The following is a 21,512-nucleotide window of genomic DNA, read 5'->3' as shown; positions in this document are numbered from 1 at the left end:
CAGTATATCCCAGTAGCACATCAGATCAGGTTTCATCCGTATTTTGTTTTACAAAGTGAAAAATATATATTTTTTTCTTTCTTGCAAATGAAATTCAATAAAAAAAAATTTCAAGCAACTTTTTGGGTGTCATTTTTTAGTCACACAGCACTTTTGTCATTGACCTGAAGATATCTGGACTACCGCTTGCCAAACAGTGTGGACCCCTTAGTGACCACCCATACGCCTTTTTACGGCGGTAACTAAGGGGCCTTAGGCTGGGCTGTCTTTTTTTTTTTTTGGTCCCCCGTGCAGCGGGGTGTTTGGACCCAGATCTCACATTAGAGCCGCGGCCCTGCTTTAACAGCCCGGACTGGCAGGAGTGCCGATCCGGGCTGTTTAACACTTTACATGCCCGCCACATGTAAACTGCTGACAGAGGGAGCGGACTCCCTTTGTCACCCCACAAATGCGATCACGGGGTTCCGATGTGTGTGTGAAGGCTGGCAGGGGTCGGATGTTAGGCCCCAGACCAGCCTTCAGTAATTTCAAGCAGGCCGCGCCTCTCTGGCGCAGCCTGGTGGTCAATGTTAGAATAGCATTGCCATTAAAATGCAATACACTATAGGGATAGTGAATTGCATTTTAAACGCAATCAAAATACTGTCTGTTATAGTCCCCTTGTGGGACTATTAAGTGGTAAAGAAAAAAAAACACATTTATAAAATAAAAAAAATTACGCTTTTTTTTCCCATTGAAAATATCCTTTTAATGAAAAAGAATGCACAAAAAAAATCTCCCCTATGTGTTTTGTATTGCCGCGTCTGTAACGACCCGGACTACATAAATATCACATAAATTATCCCCTACGGTGAACGCAGTAAAAAACAAACAAAAACAAAACAAAACAGAATTGCTAATTTATTCTTTTTTTTATATTCAAATATTTTATTGTTATAATACAAAAATTTAAATCCATGTTACATATTGATATTATAAATTCCATAAATCCGCCAATTCTAATCTGTGGACATAATTGACAATAATTTCATGCAAATATCCATAGTAATGTCAATATTTGAAAATCAAAAGGAGGTCTCCTACTGGGGAGGGTAACAGGACTCACCCGACATCCAAAGCTTAATGAAGCAGATGGACAAAGCAACCCATTTAGCCCAGGTTCTCCATAAGCTGCAGGGATAAGAGGCCTGAAATCCAAACAGCCGCCCAGCAGCGAGCGCCACTCGCGCACGCCCTCCCCCCGACACGGGTAAGTACGAACAGAGGGATTGGCACTCATGTGGCCGATCGCTTGATGCTCACATACTGCCTAAAGGCGAGCTTGCAGCGATCTTTAGTCGCAAGCATTTGATAAAGCAAAAGCCGGAGAGGGGGGTCCAGCAGTCTTTTACCACAGTGGTGGAAACCCACTCGTATATTTTACTGCCTCATCCCCATATGATTAAGTCAACTATCCATAACATGGTTCGCCGTACTTCGCGTTTATTCACATTGATATTTCGTGCGGCAGAGAACTCGAGACGAGTGTCACTCGGCAGTTAAAGAGGATATAAACAAAAAACAGAGCCAGAGACCTGCTCTGTCTCTTTAAAGGAGCACATAGTAGCGCGCCCACCGCGTGTGTCACCTCCCTGCCCGCAATCGAACCTCATGTCTGACGGGAAGAGCCGTACCCCGAGCTGCGCCCGATACCCGGGCACCCCCGGGTCACAAGCCACGGTCCCCTACCCATGTATCGCTTGATATTATTAATGGATAGAAATTTCCACCATTATTTAATACCGAGAAGTCCCCCCTCCACCAGTCCTAGAGACCCTCCTGTGCTCTAATATACCATCACATTCTTCATCAATATGATACATACAGAAAAGCCGGACAACTAGAATTTTCCTCAACTCGCCCCACCAACCCACCCCCCCCCCCCCCCACCCTGCAGGAAAAAAAAAAAAAAAAAAGGACAAAAGAAGGAAGGATCATAATTAATTAGCCGTATCCCAATCTTTCCATAAGCTATTCCACTTTAAATAGGATCCTCTTTTTTTGTACAGGATCTTCTCGTAGCTTTTCACTTTCTCTACCAAGCCCAGCCAGTTATTACAGTCTGGGGCGGAGGAGCAAAACCAAGATCTAGAAATCAGGAGCCTAGCTAAGAACATCACCTAATTTATTCTTAGTTGCCACTGAAAAAACGTAATAACAAGCGATCGAAAAGCGCCATTTACTCCAAAATGATACCAATGAAAAATACAAGTCGTCCCACAAAAATCAAGCCTTCACACAACTCCATAGAAAGAAAAAGAAAAATGTTATGGGTCTTGGAAAGTGGCAATGCAAAAATAGTTTTTTCTTTAAAAAAAAAAAAAAGGGGGGTTTTATTGAAAAAAGTAGGAAAATGTAAAAAAAAAATATATGTATTTGGTATCACTGTAATCGTACTGACCCAGAGAATAAAGATATTATGTTATTTATACAGAAAAATGAACGCTGTAAAATTTATAACTTAAAAACGCAGTGACAGTATTGCTGTTTTTCCCATCTCCCTCCCAGAAAGAGTTAATAAAAGTTAATCAGAAAGTTATGTGTACCCAAAAATGGTGCCATTAAAACTATCTGTCCCGCAAAAAACAAGCCCTCATAAAGCTATATAGACGGAAAAATAAAAAAGGTCTAGCTCTTGGAACGCGACGATGAAAAAAGAAGAAAAACGCTTGGTCAGTAAGGCCCAAAACAGGCTGGTCACTAAGGGGTTAAGTTTTGTATTCTTCATAATTAATACGCTGCGGGTGAGTTATCTTGAGGGAATTATTATTATTTTTTTTTTTTAAGTCAGTTTTGCTGGAGACTGCATTGCTGTAATTTGCACCAAAAAACTTGAAGGAGCCCTAAGGCTGCATTCAGACAGTAATTGACAGTGTTTGATTAGTGATTTCATAAGTGATTTTGAACCAGGTGCAGGTCAAAAAGGGTTAGAAGGCTTTAGTATGACTTGCACATTCCAAGTATCCTCTGTCGATCATGTTTTATGAATCAACGTAATAGTTGCAGTTATCTGTCATCTACAGTTTTGTATTTCTAGAGGTTCATTTTTGCATGCAGTAGAAACACCTTTTTATATGTGATCAAACACAGAAATTTGGCATCTACGAAACTGATAGAAATTATTCACACCTTTTGAACTATGTTTTTTTTTTAAGGTCCTTTTACACCGACTGATTATCAGGCAAATTACCAGAGATAATCGTTTGTATAAGCGTTAATTCCCAATTTATCTTCCTGTGTAAAAGTTGCTCGTTCATTGGGGGATAGTTCTCCAGGCGATCTGCTGCCCTGGAACAGTGATATATAGAATTGCTTGTCCCCATACAGCGGAATGTACGGGTAAAAGGACCCTAAATGTCTACAAAACAAAAAAACATGGAAGAAATTAACGCTGGTCAAGATCAGGGGTGGTCTTCTAAAGGTTTTTTTATTTAGTTTTTTAAAGGAATTATTCTGTCTAAGCACTCAACTAGCCTTCACCACCTGAACATTCCACCCACTTTTTGTCCTTTCACACATGTGTTGTGGGTTCTAGCGGTCCTGCAACCATTGTGATAGGCACCAACACTCATAGACCCAACTACCCAGCCCATGGCCCTGCTTAGATTCCACTATTTGAATATACACATATCTGTGTGTACCTGGAGAACCTTTAGGCTCCCTGAGACCTCTTGCAATCAGAAGATGCTGGCACCAGAAATTACACAGCAGGGAAGCTAAATTTTATTTTGACAAAGGGCAGGATTTCCAATTTTCTATAAAAAAAGATTACTTGCATGCCACCAAGAAAGATTGTTTTCATCTTGCTGAATGGCTTGCAGCCAGCTGTATTGTGATGTTTTATTACTTTGCTGTTTACAACCCATTTAAAAGCAGCGTTAATATCCTGAAGTTGGCAAATCAAAATCCAATTGAAATGTTTGCAACTGGACTTGAAGATTGTTCTCTCCAACTTGAAACTTGACAGAACCTGGACAGTTTTTCAAAGGAAAATGGGGGGGGGGAAACAACATCATCCACAGCATATACCCTCCATATTGGAAGGTTATTAAGGGGATGCACAAGCTTAGAAAAACTGGTCTGCCCTCTTCCAGGTTACTTGTGGTATAGCAGTTCCACCCTATTCACCTCAATGGAGCTGCAATACTAAATACAACCCATGGACTGGTGTGGTACTGTTTCTGGAATAAAGCAGCCATATTTTTCTTATGTTGTACAAAACCTTAACATTATGAAATGGCATTTACATCACAGAATTATGTAGTTCCCAAACACACCAACACTGACAAGCAAAATGGTAACCATTTTTTGAACTTTTGACTTTCAGGCTCCATATCTCACCATCCACTACAGCTTTGAACGTGACGCTACCATTATTTTATAGACAATTATCTTGGCTATCTCATACATAAATTTGACTTGCAGCTATTTATCATATAATTCTTGTCCTGTAATTGCATTGTTACTGTTTTGCTCTTAAAATTCAAAAATTTTATATTTTGTTAGTATTTTGTAAATCCACCTTTTGGATTTCAACACTGCCTGAATCCTTCTGAGCATGCTCTCGATCAGATTCAAGCATGTCTCAACCGAAATCTGTTCTCAGGTCTCTTCTACATGTTCCCAATGTTGGTGAATACTGGTTGACCCACTTGGGTATGAATACAGCTTTTTCTTCAACTCTACCCACAAGTGTTTGATTGGGTTGAGGTCTGGGGACAGTGGAGGCCAATGCAGCACCTCTACTTCATTGTCATTGAACCATTTCTTCGCCAATTTCAAAGTATGCTTTAGGTCGTTGTCCTGCTGGAACACTATGTCATCCTTTTCATACCCATAGTACTCGAGTGTGCAAAGCAAGTCGTTTTGTAGGATACTCACATATAGCTCAGAATTGAGACCACCAGCCATCCTGGTCTAGTATCCAACTGTCTGTGAAACAACCCCATATCATCAGGCTTTGTCCACCGAACTTGACAGTTCCTTAAATTTCTCGATCCGTTAGCCCCCTTTTCCCTTGTTTCTTTCAGGCCCATGTGCAATAATCAGAGCCCAGTCTATTGACTTTTGTCTCATTGCTCCAAATTACCCGTTTCCAATCTTCTACTGTCCACTGTTCGTACTTTTTTTAAACTCGAGCTGACGCTTCTTATGACAATATTGAAGTTGAGTCTTCTTCACCTCTTTTTGGGCCACCATTCCAGACTTGTGTAATGCGCGTCGCATGGTGCTTGCATGGACATCTGTGATCTCACTATTACAAAGCATACAAGCTACCTGCACTGCTGTATTTGTCGCGCCAGAACTGATAGACCTTGTGATGAGCCGACTTGTTGACTCAGATATTTTGCCTGGACGTCCACCTCTTGGAATGGATGTATTAACTTCATTTCATATTCTTCCAACTGTCATGGCACTCACAGGATGCAGTTTGGCTATCGATGAGCTGGATGATGCTGTTTCTCTTTTCTTGGGAAATCATCCTCATGCTGCTCCTGGATTTCAACCTGTGACATTTTGCTTGGGAATCAACCTAATAACACAATGAGCTATTATTATTATTACTATTATTTATTATTATTAAAGCGCCATTCATTCCATGGCGCTGTACATATGAAAAGGGGTATTAGGGAATGTGAGAACAGGTTGTAATTTGTAGTATACAAGAAGAAAAAGATTGTTCCACCACCAGGAGCAAAACAGTAACAACGCAGTTACATGACAAGAATCTGCATAACTAATCATATGCTAAATAGTTCCAATTTATGTATGAGATAGTCAAGATGATTGTCTATAAAATGATGGTAGTCTCACGTTCAATGCTGTAGTGGATAGTGAGATATGGAGCCTGAAAGTCAAAATAAAGTCACAAATTTACTAATAAAATATGCTTTATTATGGAAAAATATCAAACAAAAACAAATTTGGTATCACTGACTGGCTCATTTCTGTAAGTCAGCCTTTTCTTGTCTGGGAACTGGCCACAATGAAAAAGGCCAACCCTCGCACACAGCAGAGGTCTTGTGCCGATACAGGAAACCCTGTTGTGTGATGAGGAAAAGCCAGAAATGAACCTGCCGGTACCTGGACCGAAGTGCCTATCTTAAGATATCTTAGATAATTGCAGTATTTTGTATAGCTTGCTTTATTTTATCTCATTTACATCTTACTAATTGTTTACTGGACAACCCGTTAAGGGTGAGTGCACACCACTGTGAAATACTTCCGTTGTTCTGCTCCATTAGATGAGCAAAATAGCAAAAATAACGGAAGTGCACATAACTGAGATGAACGGAGATAAACAGACTGCATTGACTACAATGGAATCCGTTCATTTTCCCATTTGGGGTCTTGTTTTTTTAATGGTCTTTTACTCTTTTTAACTAAATCTGCGATGCGGACTCTGAGCAGAGCTTCCAACATACATGTGAACATGCCCTTAAACAGATTTTACAGGGGAATGTTGAATAAAAACCTAGAGAACTGTATGTCCCTGGGTTCAGCATCTCTATATCCTATACTAGTAAGGTAGGTGAGCATAGGAGACCTGACAGATTCATGTAAAATGATTGAGTTGTTTTTGGCAGTTTACAATTTCCTCATGTACATGTTGAACAATTTTAGATTTTTTTTCTCATTGTTTTAGTTAAAGGCATTTAATAGAGCTTTATTTCACAATAGCTGAACAGGAAACATTCAACAGGCATTGTCGCAGTGTGAATAGAAGAATGCCTACTTGTTCTGCATGTTTTGTAAAAGCAGTTCTTCAGAACAGTTAGCAGCCTGTTAAACTCTAAGGGCATATTACAATATTGTTAAACTCCATCCATGTGTTTTCTTAAGGCTAGATGTATTGTATTAGTACGTCAGTCATCATTCTGTTACTGACAGCCAGCCGAAGTTACGGATTATTACACATACCTGTGATTTTGTACTGCAAATGTGATTGTTCTGAGTCTTAGCCCTGCACTAATCACCACCACAGACATCAGTCTTTGACAATTCTAGAAGAATTCCTGCCTTCTTATGTCTTAGCCATTAGTTGTTGGGTAAATGGGTTAAAGGAAAGCTGCCAGCAGTTGTGCAGTATAGTCCATTCCTCTGAGACTTTTTGATAATAAGGAACCTCTCGCACAACTACTAAAGATTTCCCAGCAAACCTTCAGCTTTTTTCAAGTCTTTGATTTGTTGTGTGATGGGTTCATCTATCTACTTGTCTATCGATTGATCTAATGTATTGCCAGGTACAGTATAACAGCGTTCTAGTGAACAAAGGGGAAGATTTGCTAATCAAAATGCATCAGCATGTATCAGAATTCATGCATGCACACATTGCCCCACATTTATAGTCAGCAAATAGACAGTCTATAAGTGCACCAGGTTTATCATTCAGCATCAGCCACTGAGAAGTGTGGCACAGTGTCATGGTCCTTTTACATGGACCAATATTCTGGCCAATTATCAAGGATGAGCGTTTCTAGAAATGCTTGTTCACAATAATTAGCCTGTGTAGATGGTGTAGAGTCTACACTGTAGACGATCACTCAAGGAACAAATTTCGGCTGGCACCAAAATAGTTTTTTGTGCAGCAGATTGTACTGTGTAACAACCCCTTTAATATTGTAAACCATAGTATCTATTTGTATATTATGGCTGGATAATTCCCAGGAGCCATGAGGCCAATGCACGCAAAAATCTGTTTCTGGTGAGAACGAATATGCAAAGAGGTATCTCACAAGGAAGAGAACAATCTCGCCAGCGCCACCTATTGGAAGTAGCTCTCTATGGTTCAAAATCTGACTTTCCGAGATACCTCTTTGCATATCTGTTTGCCATGTAGAATTGCCCTAGTTTCCATACCATGGAGTACTTCCAGTAAGTATCCATACAGGACTGTTCTCAGTGGAGATTCGGCAGGGTGGTAAATCTCCTTAAAGAGACCAGTCCTGTATGGATACTTACTGGAAGTACTCATGGTATGGAAACTAGGGCAATTCTACATGGCAAACAGATATGCAAAGAGGTATCTCGGAAAGTCAGATTTTGAACCATAGAGAGCTACTTCCAATAGGTGGCGCTGGCGAGATTGTTCTCTTCCTTGTGAGATACCTCTTTGCATATTCGTTCTCAGAGGAGGTAAGCCACCACCAGAGGTGTCTGACAGCAGCTTACTCCCCTCTCCCCATTCAGGAGGCAGGCGTACACATCTGTGGAGGGTGGGGAGGTACAGCTGTGTATAGTGAGCTGAAGACTCCCCCTATGCACAGTGTGGGGGGTCATTCATCTGTTACTATGGTAACTGCTGTGATCTGTTAGTTGCATGTGCAATTACTGTCTAAGATACCCAGGGATCCAGATGTTCCGAATAGTTATAATATCGCTGTTAAAAATAATAGAATTTGTAATGATTGTGCAGAACTGGTTTGAGATAGAATGTCACTGAAGTAAAGTGGAGTTCATCTTTATAGTAAGTCGAAAATGTGGTTGTTTGTACGTCTACATTATTAGAATTCAAGTTTTAGTTTGTACCGCTGATCATTCTGTATAATGTAAAACATCCTCACAATATGCAATAGAACAGTGACACCTACAGGCCGTAATGTAAGATATAGAATGCTCTGCCGCACAGTACATTATGTAGATTAGACTTCTGATGCATATGGCATAGAATATAGTTTGTGTTATACCCTGCACACACATACAGTACATGGGTATTAGTTCAAGCGCCTCATCCAATGGATGCCCAAAATTACATAATAAGGGGTATAATATTAAATCTAATCAAATATATATTGATTTAAGGTACCTGAAAATACTGTGCCATGTGCATGTGGCTGCTAGATAATTGGTATTTGATTACTTAAGTCATTTGCATTTTTTTTCTTTGTACTGGGGGATGAACATATCTTTCTTATGTCAAGAACTAAAGCAATATCTGTGATTTATATGTCTTTTAGAGCGATGTGATGACTGGGGAGAGGACACCAGGAAGCTGACCCAAGCTTATGATGGAGAACCCGTCCGGATCAGATGCCCTCTGTTCGAGGGCTACCTAAAACATAATTATAGTGCAGCACACTCAGCGGGCCTTACCTTAATGTGGTATTGGACTGGTAAAGGGAAAGACCTTGAGGAGCCGATAAACATTCGTCTTCCAGATAATAGAATCAGCAAAGATAAGGACATACTATGGTTTCGGCCATCTCTTCTCAACGACACAGGAAATTATACCTGTATGTTAAGGTAGGTTAATCATTTGATCCTAACATACGGTACAAAACCAACTGAGCCTACATATGTATATGAGAAAAAAAGACCAAAATATTATACATTATCAACTCCCATGTCACGAGATGTTTTTTTATGGCCTAGTGGAGATGAGGTCTTTACTAGAGCATGCTATACAAAATTTATTTTTAGGATAGTATATGCATAAAATAATGATGCTGAGACATTTTGGGAAATTAACAGCCACATCCAGGAGAAGGTTGAATCGACAGGTGATCCAACATGTGCGTGATCTCGCCATTCATATCTCTGAAAATTTCTAAAACATTCGAGCTTGATTGGCCACCCACCTCTCCATCCACCTCATCTGGCAGCTTAACGGACCCTGTTCTCCCAGCAGTTGGAGGTCTCACGGGTGGGACTCCCACTCATCACACATGTAAGGCATAACCTATGTATATGCCATAACATAAGTGTCAGTAGGGAAAACTCTAGGAGGAGAATTTATGAAAGTTCTACACTGCCTTCGTTGGTCAAAATTTGAGACTTTTCTCCCTTTTGCAATGCCCTTTCTATGGATGGGACCTCCAAACCGCCACACATTATGTGCCCATATTACACCAGAAATCTACGCCAGCTCCATGCCGAGGTTGAATTCATTTTCTGGAGCACATACTACCCGAAGATTGTCCCTGGATCCTCATTTTTGTCACTAAGGAGACCACTAGTTTAATATGGTAACATGGAAAATTGACATAGAAAAAAACAAGATGTTTAAAAAGAATCTATAACTTAATTTAAGGTGGATTTACATGGACTGAATTAACAAGCAGGGAAGAAACGCTTCCTTCTCGACAGTCAGCTGCTCGTTAAGTGGAGGTGAAGCGCTATTGTGATAGCTGATCCTCATGCAGCTGCTTTGTTTCTGGCCGGAAGATCACTGTTTAAACCGCATGATCTGCTGTCCAGAAACAATAATTTAGATGCCTGCAAAAACGACAGTTTCCCCTAATTGAATGAGAATTCGCAGGAAAGTTTGTTCCCGATAATCTGCACATCTAAATCCACCTTTAGTGTTGATTCTTTCTTATCAAAGCTCTGTTATAAAACTGGATGCCTAGATAAGACAGGATAGAAGCACTCTACAGTACTCATGTAAGGTTCTGTATGCATCTGCCCTGTTACTTTGTGACAGGGAGCTGTAGTCCATCACTTCCAGGAGACCATATTAGTTTATTTACTGTAGTCTTCAGCTCATTACTTCCGATTTATTGCAGCTCGTATAAACCTCACCCCATCCTTCAGCACTGTCTATAGAGGCAAAACTGGTGTACATTTCCTAACTAAAGCAATAATTAGCTAATAAATTTAAAATATAATTAAATACATGAAACTTTATCAAGCCCTGCACTCCAGAATTCTGGCTTTTATGCTCAATTTTTTTTTACCATATTGCATTTTTAAACTACCAACTCCAGTTTTGATAAGTAGGTGGGAAGGTGGGCGTCTTGGTAAGCTATGTTAATTAGCGTTAACTTCAGATTTATCAGCTGCTACTTTTTAAAAACAGATGATTTGTTCAGTATCCAAGAATTCTTAATTATGTTCCAGCTTCCCATATTGTTCATTTACACAATAAATTGACAGTAGATGTCAGGGATATTACAAGAATTCACTGTAGTATAGGATGGGCAGTAAACTGCGAGGAGTAAGGCAGTCCTCAAGTTTCCCATTTAAATAAACCCCTGTCCATCTGACATTTATCATCCTATTGTGTATGGGTGATAAATTATTTTCATGGGATAACCCCTTTAAAAATATTTAGAGTGAGAGTCAGTGTCTAAGATATATTTAAAAGCAGCAGCAAATGTTATAAAGCAACAAAAAAAATATCTTTTTTCTATTCTCTCACCCCCTTCCCTTTCCTACTGCGATCATGTGGGGATATAGGTCTTTCATGTCCTTGTTTACAAGTGGCCAGCATGTGACTGCTGTACTTTTAACCCCTTCATGACTTCTTCCGTACATGTTTGGTGGATGTTGGCACTTAAAAGAAGGTGCCTGATGGAGAGCAGACCAGACGCCATAGCCGTTGGGTTTTTGCTGTTTCACACAGCAGACAACCGAGCCTAATGTCTGGGATCGGCAGTATCGCCAATCGCAGACAATTGACCCTGTGATCAGTTTTGACCATGGCATCTGGGGAAGCTGCATTTCCAGTGCTGAAATCAGGAAATCTGTTTATTAGAGGTGATAGGCTGGAAGCTACTATGCTTATCACGGGTATATTCCTGTAGATGCCTTATTCATAATAATAAAAGCAAAAATGGAAAATCACGACCTCACGAAGAAGTTAATGGCAGAGCCCCTGTGCTATGATGTCGGTAGTACAACACCAGATTTAAACATTCTGACTTGGGTCATGCTTTCCTATTACAAGAAGATTTAGTTTTGTGAATGTCCTGCTGAGAACCAGAAACTATACAATATGTGCTATGTGATTATTAGGTGAGAACCTATATGAACTGTATATATATATATATATCAAGCAGTGCCATTTGTTAGCTTTTTTAGTGATGCTCATTAGACAAAACAATGTTTTCCTGGTTAGACAAGTGCAGCATTTCATCCCAAATAAGCATCCATCGAGTACAGAAAATAATTTTAAAAAAGTACATCGCTGTCAGGACACTGAATACTTATGAACAGTGTTCAGCGTGATTGTGAGTCAACAGCTTAGGCTGCTGTGGGATTCCTGGGAGTTAATTGTTACTGAGCCGACAGTTGGTAAACTAGACACCAATTATGTGGGTTATGTACAGCACACAGATAAACACTGAATGGAACCGAGGGACTGACGTTGGCACATTTTATGTTGAAACGAGCCAAATCGCAGTGATTAAGATTTTGTTAAGTTCTTCACGTAATATACATCTGGAATGTAATCTGAGTTTCTTGGAAATGTGTTTTTTTTTTAGCATCATCCTTCACTGTTCTGTTATTTTCAGGAATTTGAAGACCTATTTTCACTGTACAGATTTCAGTAGGGAGCCGTACTTCATACACACCTTGCTAAGACCAGCTTGCTACTGTTATTCCCATGAGTCAAGTATAATCTAGGTTTTGACATAGCTTCAAGATTACAAAACTTTCAGCAAATGCAATAAAGGGAATTGTTATTGCTATTTGATAAGCTTGTATAGGTTTTTATTGATTTGATATTCCGTTTTTAATTTTCAAGGTACCTTAGAGAAAAGAATTGCTTTTATACTGTAGTCTATAAACTTTATTAAACTGTGTTCCAGTGTTCCAGTTTAAACTGGAAAGAGATGTAAGCTGGTGTAGATCCATCTTGAACTTAATATGGTGTTTTCTTTTTCTTTACCTCCTAGGAATACCACTTTTTGCCTCAAAATAGCTTTTCCATTAGAAGTCCTGAAAAAAGACCCAAAATCATGTGTTAGCAATGACAAGGTGGCAAAAGTGTTCTCTTTTCCTCTAGATGAAACCTCTATATTGCATTGTCCAGACACGGAGGACTATTATCCAGCAGGTGTAACTCCCACTGTGAACTGGTACATGGTAAGAACATTTACTATTCTATATATTATTGTTCCTATTCAGTTTCTCCAACATGTATATTATTCATTGTACTCTATTTCTGCCCAGCATGTAACGCTCCCAAATTATATGTGTTTGGTTTTTGTAAGAATTGTTTTTTAATATATATTTACATTTGATGAGTGAGAATTTTCATTGTAGAAAATAGATTGAAAAATTCAATTTTCTGACATTGTGCTGGAAGTCCCACAGGTCATTACTTCATTGTCTGGAGCTTAAACTGTCTGTACCATACTTGGTACAGTCATAAATCAGTTTTGTCTTCACATTCAAACTAGAAAGTTTGAATAATGAAGTTGTTAGACTCATACTTCCAATTATAAAACATAAATTCATAAATGAATAGATCATGTGAATATAAGAAACTTTATAATATATCTTATTAAAGAAAATGGAGTCTCTCCACTATTATCAGGCTGCTGTTCTCTTTGCTGCTTTTCACATTAATGTATATGGATAATTAAGGGAGGAAGAGGCTGCTGGATGAGAAACACACAGAATGCACTTTCTTAGCTCTGCTACACTTACCACTTTCTATATCTAGTAAGATTAGGCTCCACCACTGTTCAGAGTGAGGTAATAAATTATTTACAAGCTCGCAGCAGCCTCGTCATCCCTCCTCTCTTCCTAGACTTTTGTGTGTGAGGGTGGAGACGGGTGATATTAAAGATAATAGGCAGCGTGAAGGGAAGAAGAAAGAAAACAGCCTGAAAAGCCCATGAGGAAGCATACTTCTTTAATAAGATATATTACAAAGTTTCTTATATTCACCTGTACTATTCATTTAAGAAAATTTGTTTATAACTGGAGGTACACTTTAACAAACATGGGATGTAGCATCTTAGCTCTGCATTAGGCTGGAGCCACGTGTCATCTTTGGCCACAAAAAAACTTTACATGGTAAACGATCACAGTCTAGTGCTGCCTACATAGAAAGTAATCACAACTAATGTAGTAAATTGGGTCATGTTACAGCTTGCACGTTGCCATGACTGTGGCAACACTTTCACAAAAAATTCAAAAGGTTGATTTCTTGCACACAGTTTTACACCAGGTTTCCATAACAACCCAGCCATTTTTCTTCACTGCTGTAGGTCAGCTTTTGTAACGCACCTAGTTAATCAGTTAGGATCTCAACTGCGGAAGCAATGGACATCCACTATTATCCCACCGCCCTTGTTTTTGGATGTGGGATTCGCGGTTACTCAGTATGTACCCCAGGCGTCTCTCTCAGTCTTGGGCGGAGAGTTTGGGGTAACAAAATCATTTACCGCTATCCATCTAATTAGTTACTGCTGGAAAGGAAGGTCCCCCAGTATTACAGGAGTCACAAGTTAGTATAAGCTTGTGCACAGTTCAGAGTTAGTATATAGTATGCCTTCAGTTTAGTATATAGTATGCCATAGGTTCAGGGTTAGTATATAGCATGTCCACAGTTTAGTATATAATATGCAGCAGGTTCAGAGTTAGTATAGCATGTCCTCAGTTTAGTATATAATATGCAGCAGGTTCAGAGTTAGTATAGCATGTCCTCAGTTTAGTATATAATATGCAGCAGGTTCAGAGTTAGTATAGCATGTCCTCAGTTTAGTATATAATATGCAGCAGGTTTAGAGTTAGTATAGCATGTCCTCAGTTTAGTATGTAGTATGCAGTAGGTTCAGAGTTAGTATAGCATGTCCTCAGTTTTAGTATGTAATATGCAGTAGGTTCAGAGTGAGTATAGCATGTCCTCAGTTTAGTATATAATATGCAGCAGGTTCAGACTTAGTATAGCATGTCCTCAGTTTAGTATATAATATGCAGCAGGTTCAGAGTGAGTATAGCATGTCCTCAGTTTAGTATATAATATGCAGCAGGTTCAGAGTTAGTATAGTATGTCCTCAGTTTAGTATATAATATGCAGCAGGTTCAGAGTTAGTATAGTATGTCCTCGGTTTAGTATATAATATGCAGCAGGTTCAGAGTTAGTATAGCATGTCCTGAGTTCAGAGTTGGTTTGGGAATATCGCCTCACACCAGCAGGAACCACCCCACTCTGAGTTCCAGGACCTTAATCAGAGCAGGTAACAGGCATATACTTGCAGTTAGTTGGTCCTGGCTAGGAAGCCAGCAGTGGGGAAGCCAGTGGAAAGTAGGTAGGCAGTCTTTCACAATGTTGTTAGGGATCCAGGTCTGGATATGTGGACAGAGTCCTCAGATGCAATGGAGCTAGCAGGGTGCGCACTCCATTAGTGGAACACCCAGCTTAGCACCTGTCTTCTATTTAAGGCCCGGAGGTAAGTGGGCGGAGTCACAGGGAGCCGCTGCAATCCAGGCTGTACTGTTACAGCTTTAAAGGGGAAGGGTGCTGTGGATGACACTGTTAAGGGAGTGGAGTGCTGTGGAGGTCACAGTTAAGGGGGCAGGTAGGGTGGCCATTCAGGCCACCCTCAAAAGACGGACTTAAAAACCCTGCCCCCAGGTCCTGCTAAGCCACGCCCTGATCCTGTTAGGTCACGCCCCCTCCCACTCTGCAGTTACACAGTGTTTATGTGGAGACTAAGGGCCTGCGAGCTTCTATTGGCTGATAAGGGCCATGTGACCAGGCTTCTATTGGCTAATGCATTTTTTGGGAATATCTCAGGAACGGTACTTGCTAGAGAGCTGAGACCAGTTCTAAAACCTTCCCGATGTTACCTGTGTGCCAAATTTCGTAAATGCGATTGTAAATGCAACGGTGCGGATTCCTTTAGCGGACATACACACATACATACACTCAGCTTTATAATATATACAGTGGGGGAAATAATTATTTGACCCCTCACTGATTTTGTAAGTTTGTCCAATGACAAAGAAATGAAAAGTCTCAGAACAGTATCATTTCAATGGTAGGTTTATTGTAACAGTGGCAGATAGCACATCAAAAGGAAAATCGAAAAAATAACTTTAAATAAAAGATAGCAACTGATTTGCATTTCATTGAGTGAAATAAGTATTTGAACCCCTACCAACCATTAAGAGTTCTGGCTCCCACAGAGTGGTTAGACACTTCTACTCAATTAGTCACCCTCATTAAGGACACCTGTCTTAACTAGTCACCTGTATAAAAGACACCTGTCCACAGAATCAATCAATCAAGCAGACTCCAAACTCTCCAACATGGGAAAGACCAAAGAGCTGTCCAAGGATGTCAGAGACAAAATTGTAGACCTGCACAAGGCTGGAATGGGCTACAAAACCATTAGCAAGAAGCTGGGAGAGAAGGTGACAACTGTTGGTGCGATTGTTCGAAAATGGAAGGAGCACAAAATGACCATCAATCGACCTCGCTCTGGGGCTCCACGCAAGATCTCACCTCGTGGGGTGTCAATGGTTCTGAGAAAGGTGAAAAAGCATCCTAGAACTACACGGGAGGAGTTAGTTAATGACCTCAAATTAGCAGGGACCACAGTCACCAAGAAAACCATTGGAAACACATTACACCGCAATGGATTAAAATCCTGCAGGGCTCGCAAGGTCCCCCTGCTCAGGAAGGCACATGTGCAGGCCCGTCTGAAGTTTGCCAATGAACACCTGAATGATTCAGAGAGTGACTGGGAGAAGGTGCTGTGGTCTGATGAGACCAAAATAGAGCTCTTTGGCATTAACTCAACTCGCTGTGTTTGGAGGAAGAAAAATGCTGCCTATGACCCCCAAAACACCGTCCCCACCGTCAAGCATGGGGGTGGAAACATTTTGCTTTGGGGGTGTTTTTCTGCTAAGGGCACAGGACAACTTATTCGCATAAACGGGAAAATGGACGGAGCCATGTATCGTGAAATCCTGAGCGACAACCTCCTTCCCTCTGCCAGGAAACTGAAAATGGGTCGTGGATGGGTGTTCCAGCACGACAATGACCCAAAACATACAGCAAAGGCAACAAAGGAGTGGCTCAAGAAGAAGCACATTAAGGTCATGGAGTGGCCTAGTCAGTCTCCGGACCTTAATCCAATCGAAAACCTATGGAGGGAGCTCAAGCTCAGAGTTGCACAGAGACAGCCTCGAAACCTTAGGGATTTAGAGATGATCTGCAAAGAGGAGTGGACCAACATTCCTCCTAAAATGTGCGCAAACTTGGTCATCAATTACAAGAAACGTTTGACCTCTGTGCTTGCAAACAAGGGTTTTTCCACCAAGTATTAAGTCTTTTTTTGTTAGAGGGTTCAAATACTTATTTCACTCAATGAAATGCAAATCAGTTGCTATCTTTTATTTAAAGTTATTTTTTCGATTTTCCTTTTGATGTGCTATCTGCCACTGTTACAATAAACCTACCATTGAAATGATACTGTTCTGAGACTTTTCATTTCTTTGTCATTGGACAAACTTACAAAATCAGTGAGGGGTCAAATAATTATTTCCCCCACTGTATATATATACTGTATATATATATACACTCACCTAAAGAATTATTAGGAACACCATACTAATACGGTGTTGGACCCCCTTTTGCCTTCAGAACTGCCTTAATTCTACGTGGCATTGATTCAACAAGGTGCTGATAACATTCTTTAGAAATGTTGGCCCATATTGATAGGATAGCATCTTTCAGTTGATGGAGATTTGAGGGATGCACATCCAGGGCACAAAGCTCCCGTTCCACCACATCCCAAAGATGCTCTATTGGGTTGAGATCTGGTGACTGTGGGGGCCATTTTAGTACAGTTAACTCACTGTCATGTTCAAGAAACCAATTTGAAATGATTCGAGCTTTGTGACATGGTGCATTATCCTGCTGGAAGTAGCCATCAGAGGATGGGTACATAGTGGTCATGAAGGGATGGACATGGTCAGAAACAATGCTCAGGTAGCCCGTGGCATTTAAACGATGCCCAATTGACACTAAGGGACCACAAGTTCTCAATGGGATTAAGATCTGGGGCGTTTCCAGGCCATTGTCCCAAAATGTCAACATTTTGGTCCCCGAGCCACTTAGTTATCACTTTTGCCTTATGGCACGGTGCTCCATCGTGCTGGAAAATGCATTGTTCTTCACCAAACTGTTGTTGGATTGTTGGAAGAAGTTGCTGTTGGAGGGTGTTTTGGTACCATTCTTTATTCATGGCTGTGTTTTTGGGCAAAATTGTGACTGAGCCACTCCCTTGGATGAGAAGCAACCCCACAAATGAATGGTCTCAGGATGCTTTACTGTTGGCATGACACAGGACTGATGGTAGCGCTCACCTTTTCTTCTCCGGACAAGCCTTTTTCCAGATGCCCCAAACAATCGGAAAGAGGCTTCATCGGAGAATATGACTTTGCCCCAGTCCTCAGCAGTCCATTCCCCATACTTTCTGGAGAAGATCAATCTGTCCCTGGTGTTTTTTTTTTAGAGAAGTGGCTTCTTTGCTGCCCTTCTTGACACCAGGCCATCTTCCAAAAGTCTTCGCCTCACTGTGCGTGCAGATGCGCTTACACCTGCCTGCTGCCATTCCTGAGAAAGCTCTGCACTGGTGGCACTCCGATCCCGCAGCTGAATCCTCTTTAGGAGACGATCCTGGCGCTTGCTGGACTTTCTTGGACGCCCTGAAGCCTTCTTAACAAAAATTGAACCTCTTTCCTTGAAGTTCTTGATAATCCTATAAATTGTTGATTGAGGTGCAATCTTAGTAGCCACAATATCCTTGCCTGTGAAGCCATTTTTATGCAACGCAATGATGGCTGCACGCGTTTCTTTGCAGGTCACCATGGTTAACAATGGAAGAACAATGATTTCAAGCATCACCCTCCTTTTAACATGTCAAGTCTGCCATTTTAACCTAATCAGCCTGACATAATGATCTCCAGCCTTGTGCTCGTCAACATTCTCACCTGAGTTAACAAGACGATTACTGAAAGGATCTCAGCAGGTCCTTTAATGACAGCAATGAAATGCAGTGGAAAGGTTTTTTTGGGATTAAGTTAATTTTCATGGCAAAGAAGGACTATGCAATTCATCTGATCACTCTTCATAACATTCTGGAGTATATGCAAATTGCTATTATAAAAACTTAAGCAGCAACTTCTCCAATTTCCAATATTTATGTAATTCTCAAACATTTTGGCCACGACTGTATATATAATCAAAACAACTGACAAAGAGAACCCATTTTAATAATTTATTTTGGTCTCAGTTTGCATATTTAAAAAAAAGCTATAGTTTGAATTTTTTATTTTATTTATTTTGCACAGTTTTCTCAAAATAAAACTACATCTCCCAAAAACATAAATAAAAATCTCTATCATTGCAAAAATTAATTTGACAGTCCGACAAATAAAAAGCAAGGACTCTCAAATCAGCACATGAGCTAAATCACGAAAAAGAGTCTGGTCATTAAGGGCCTTTTCAGACATGGTCATTAAGAGTTAATCCATTCCTGCATTGTGCACAACACAATAATAAAATTGTAAATAATTTTAGGGACAGTAGCTGGGTGAGGTGACTTGTCATCATGCTGCTATTTTGGACTGATGTTCTAAACAATATCCCATGCAGTTTTTTTACAGCATTTATCTATTCACACCATTAGATATTCATAAAAATGATCTTTCCAAACAGTCAAGACAAATATCACAATACCTAAGAAGATTAAGCTGCATGACCATATTTTTGTTGTTTTAAATAAGATTCAAGATAAGCTGCAATTTCAACGCCCCATTGTTCACGTCTTCCTTGTGTTTGTCTGATCTACAAAGTCTATTTATTTAGTAATGGTAGTCTTCTGTGCTGGATTATTATACACTTTGTTTGGGGGTTGTGTATTTCTCAGCACAGTTAGGGACAGAGAGGAGAATGAGAATTATAAAAGGGTATGTTACATCTGACAAGAATATAACTAATGTAAAGTGAGAACAGAAGAAGAGCTAGAGGAATATTCACCCCAGCAGGCTCATCTCCATGCTCCATGTGCTTCACACGGAAGACAAAAAAAATTGATGAATAAGCTGAGCTGTCTACTCCTCAATTACTTCTGTGTGTACTATTCTGGAGGAGTTGCACACTTGCCCCTGAATCTTTCTAAAGTTACAAAAAAAAATAAGGGATAATTATGATTTATTCTTATAAACATTTAATTTAGGCTACTTTCACACTGGTGTTTCTGGGTCCGCTTGTGAGATCATCACAAGCGGCCCAAAACGGATCAGTTTATCTGAATGGGTAATGCATCAGTTTGGCTCCGTTGCGCCTGTATTCCGCTCTGAAGGCGGACACCAAAATGCTGCTTGCAGCGTTTTGATGTCCGCCTGACGATACGGAGCCAAACCGATCCGTCCTGACTTACAATGTAAGTCAATGGGGATGGATCAGTTTTCACTGACACAATATGGTGCAATTGAAAACGGATCTGTCCCCCATTGACTTTCAATGACGGACTTTTTTTTAAAAGAATAATGCAAACGGATCCGTTCTGAACGGATAAAAGCGTTTGCATTATAGGTGTGGATCCGACTTATTACATTAGTAACATAGTGTATAGGTCCATCCAGTTCAGACTGTTACCATGCAGTGTTGGTCCAGAGGAAGGCCAAAAAAGCCCAATGAAGCAAAAGTAAATTTCCTAATTTTAGGTGGAAATCAGCAACCCATCTCCAGAAATCTAGTAAGGTGAAATACATCCAGGCCCCTCTTGAACTCTTTTAGTGGGTTCACCATCACCATCTCCCCTGGCAGACAATTCTATAGTGTCAGTAAAGAATCCTCTTCTATATTGTAGCAGAAACCTTCTTTCCTCTAGGTGTAGAGGATGTCCCCTTGTTGCGATCACATTCCTGGGCATAAATAGACCATGTGAGAGATTGACATTTTATATATTTATACATGGTTATTCAATTTCTCCTGTCTAAGGCTACTTTCACACCTGCGTTTGGTGCGGATCCGTCTGGTATCTGCACAGACGGATCCGCACCTATAATGAAAACGCTTGGATCCGTTCAGAACGGATCCGTTTGCATTACCATGAACAAAAAAAAAAAAGAAATTATTATTATTTTTTTTTTTTTGTTCATGATAATGCAAACAGATCCGTTTTGATTTTACATTGAAAGTCAATGGGGGACGGATCCGTTTGAAAATTGAGCCATACTGTGTCAACTTCAAACGGATCCGTCCCCATTGACTTACATTGTAAGTCTGGACGGATCCGTTTGCCTCCGCACGGCCGGTCGGACACCTGAACGCTGCAAGCTGGGTTCAGGGGTCCGCCTGCTGAGCGGAGGACAAACGGAGCCAAACTGATGCATTCTGAGCGGATCCGCATCCACTCAGAATGCATTAGGGCTGGACGGATCCGTTCGGGGCCGCTTGTGAGAGCCTTCAAACGGAACTCACAAGCGGAGCCCCGAACGCTAGTGTGAAAGTAGCCTAAAAATAACCCTCATTTAGATAATCTTTGAACCTTCTTAAAGGGAATGTGCCATCTATATAGTAAAGGGAGACACTCTGATAAGAATTCTAAGTCACTTAAGCTGACCAAGTCATTTTGTCAAAATCAGTATTGAGCAGGTCCATCAACTCAATACACTGCACAAGCCCAGGAGGCCCAAAATTCATGAGCTTTCAGCTCTCCCCACCACTGATTGGCAGCATTCTTTGTATACACAGTGTAGGAAAACTACCCATCATC

At 40.4% G+C, this 21,512-nt stretch overlaps 1 protein-coding gene across 2 annotated transcripts in view; it reads left to right on the top strand.

Moving 5' to 3' along the window:
* Window positions 1-21,512, top strand: part of LOC120997979 (interleukin 1 receptor accessory protein) — a 281,900-nt gene that overhangs the window by 187,558 nt on the left and 72,830 nt on the right. For both annotated transcript variants that reach the window (XM_040428369.1, XM_040428368.1), the window contains 2 exons: window positions 8,997-9,282; window positions 12,660-12,849. In XM_040428369.1, coding sequence (XP_040284303.1) covers window positions 8,997-9,282; window positions 12,660-12,849 — 476 coding nt within the window. The remainder of the gene's footprint in view (window positions 1-8,996; window positions 9,283-12,659; window positions 12,850-21,512) is intronic.

This window comes from Bufo bufo, chromosome 4, assembly GCF_905171765.1.
Source record: "Bufo bufo chromosome 4, aBufBuf1.1, whole genome shotgun sequence".
In the NCBI taxonomy this organism is placed as follows: domain Eukaryota; kingdom Metazoa; phylum Chordata; class Amphibia; order Anura; family Bufonidae; genus Bufo; species Bufo bufo.
This window is presented reverse-complemented; position numbering and strand designations above follow the sequence as displayed.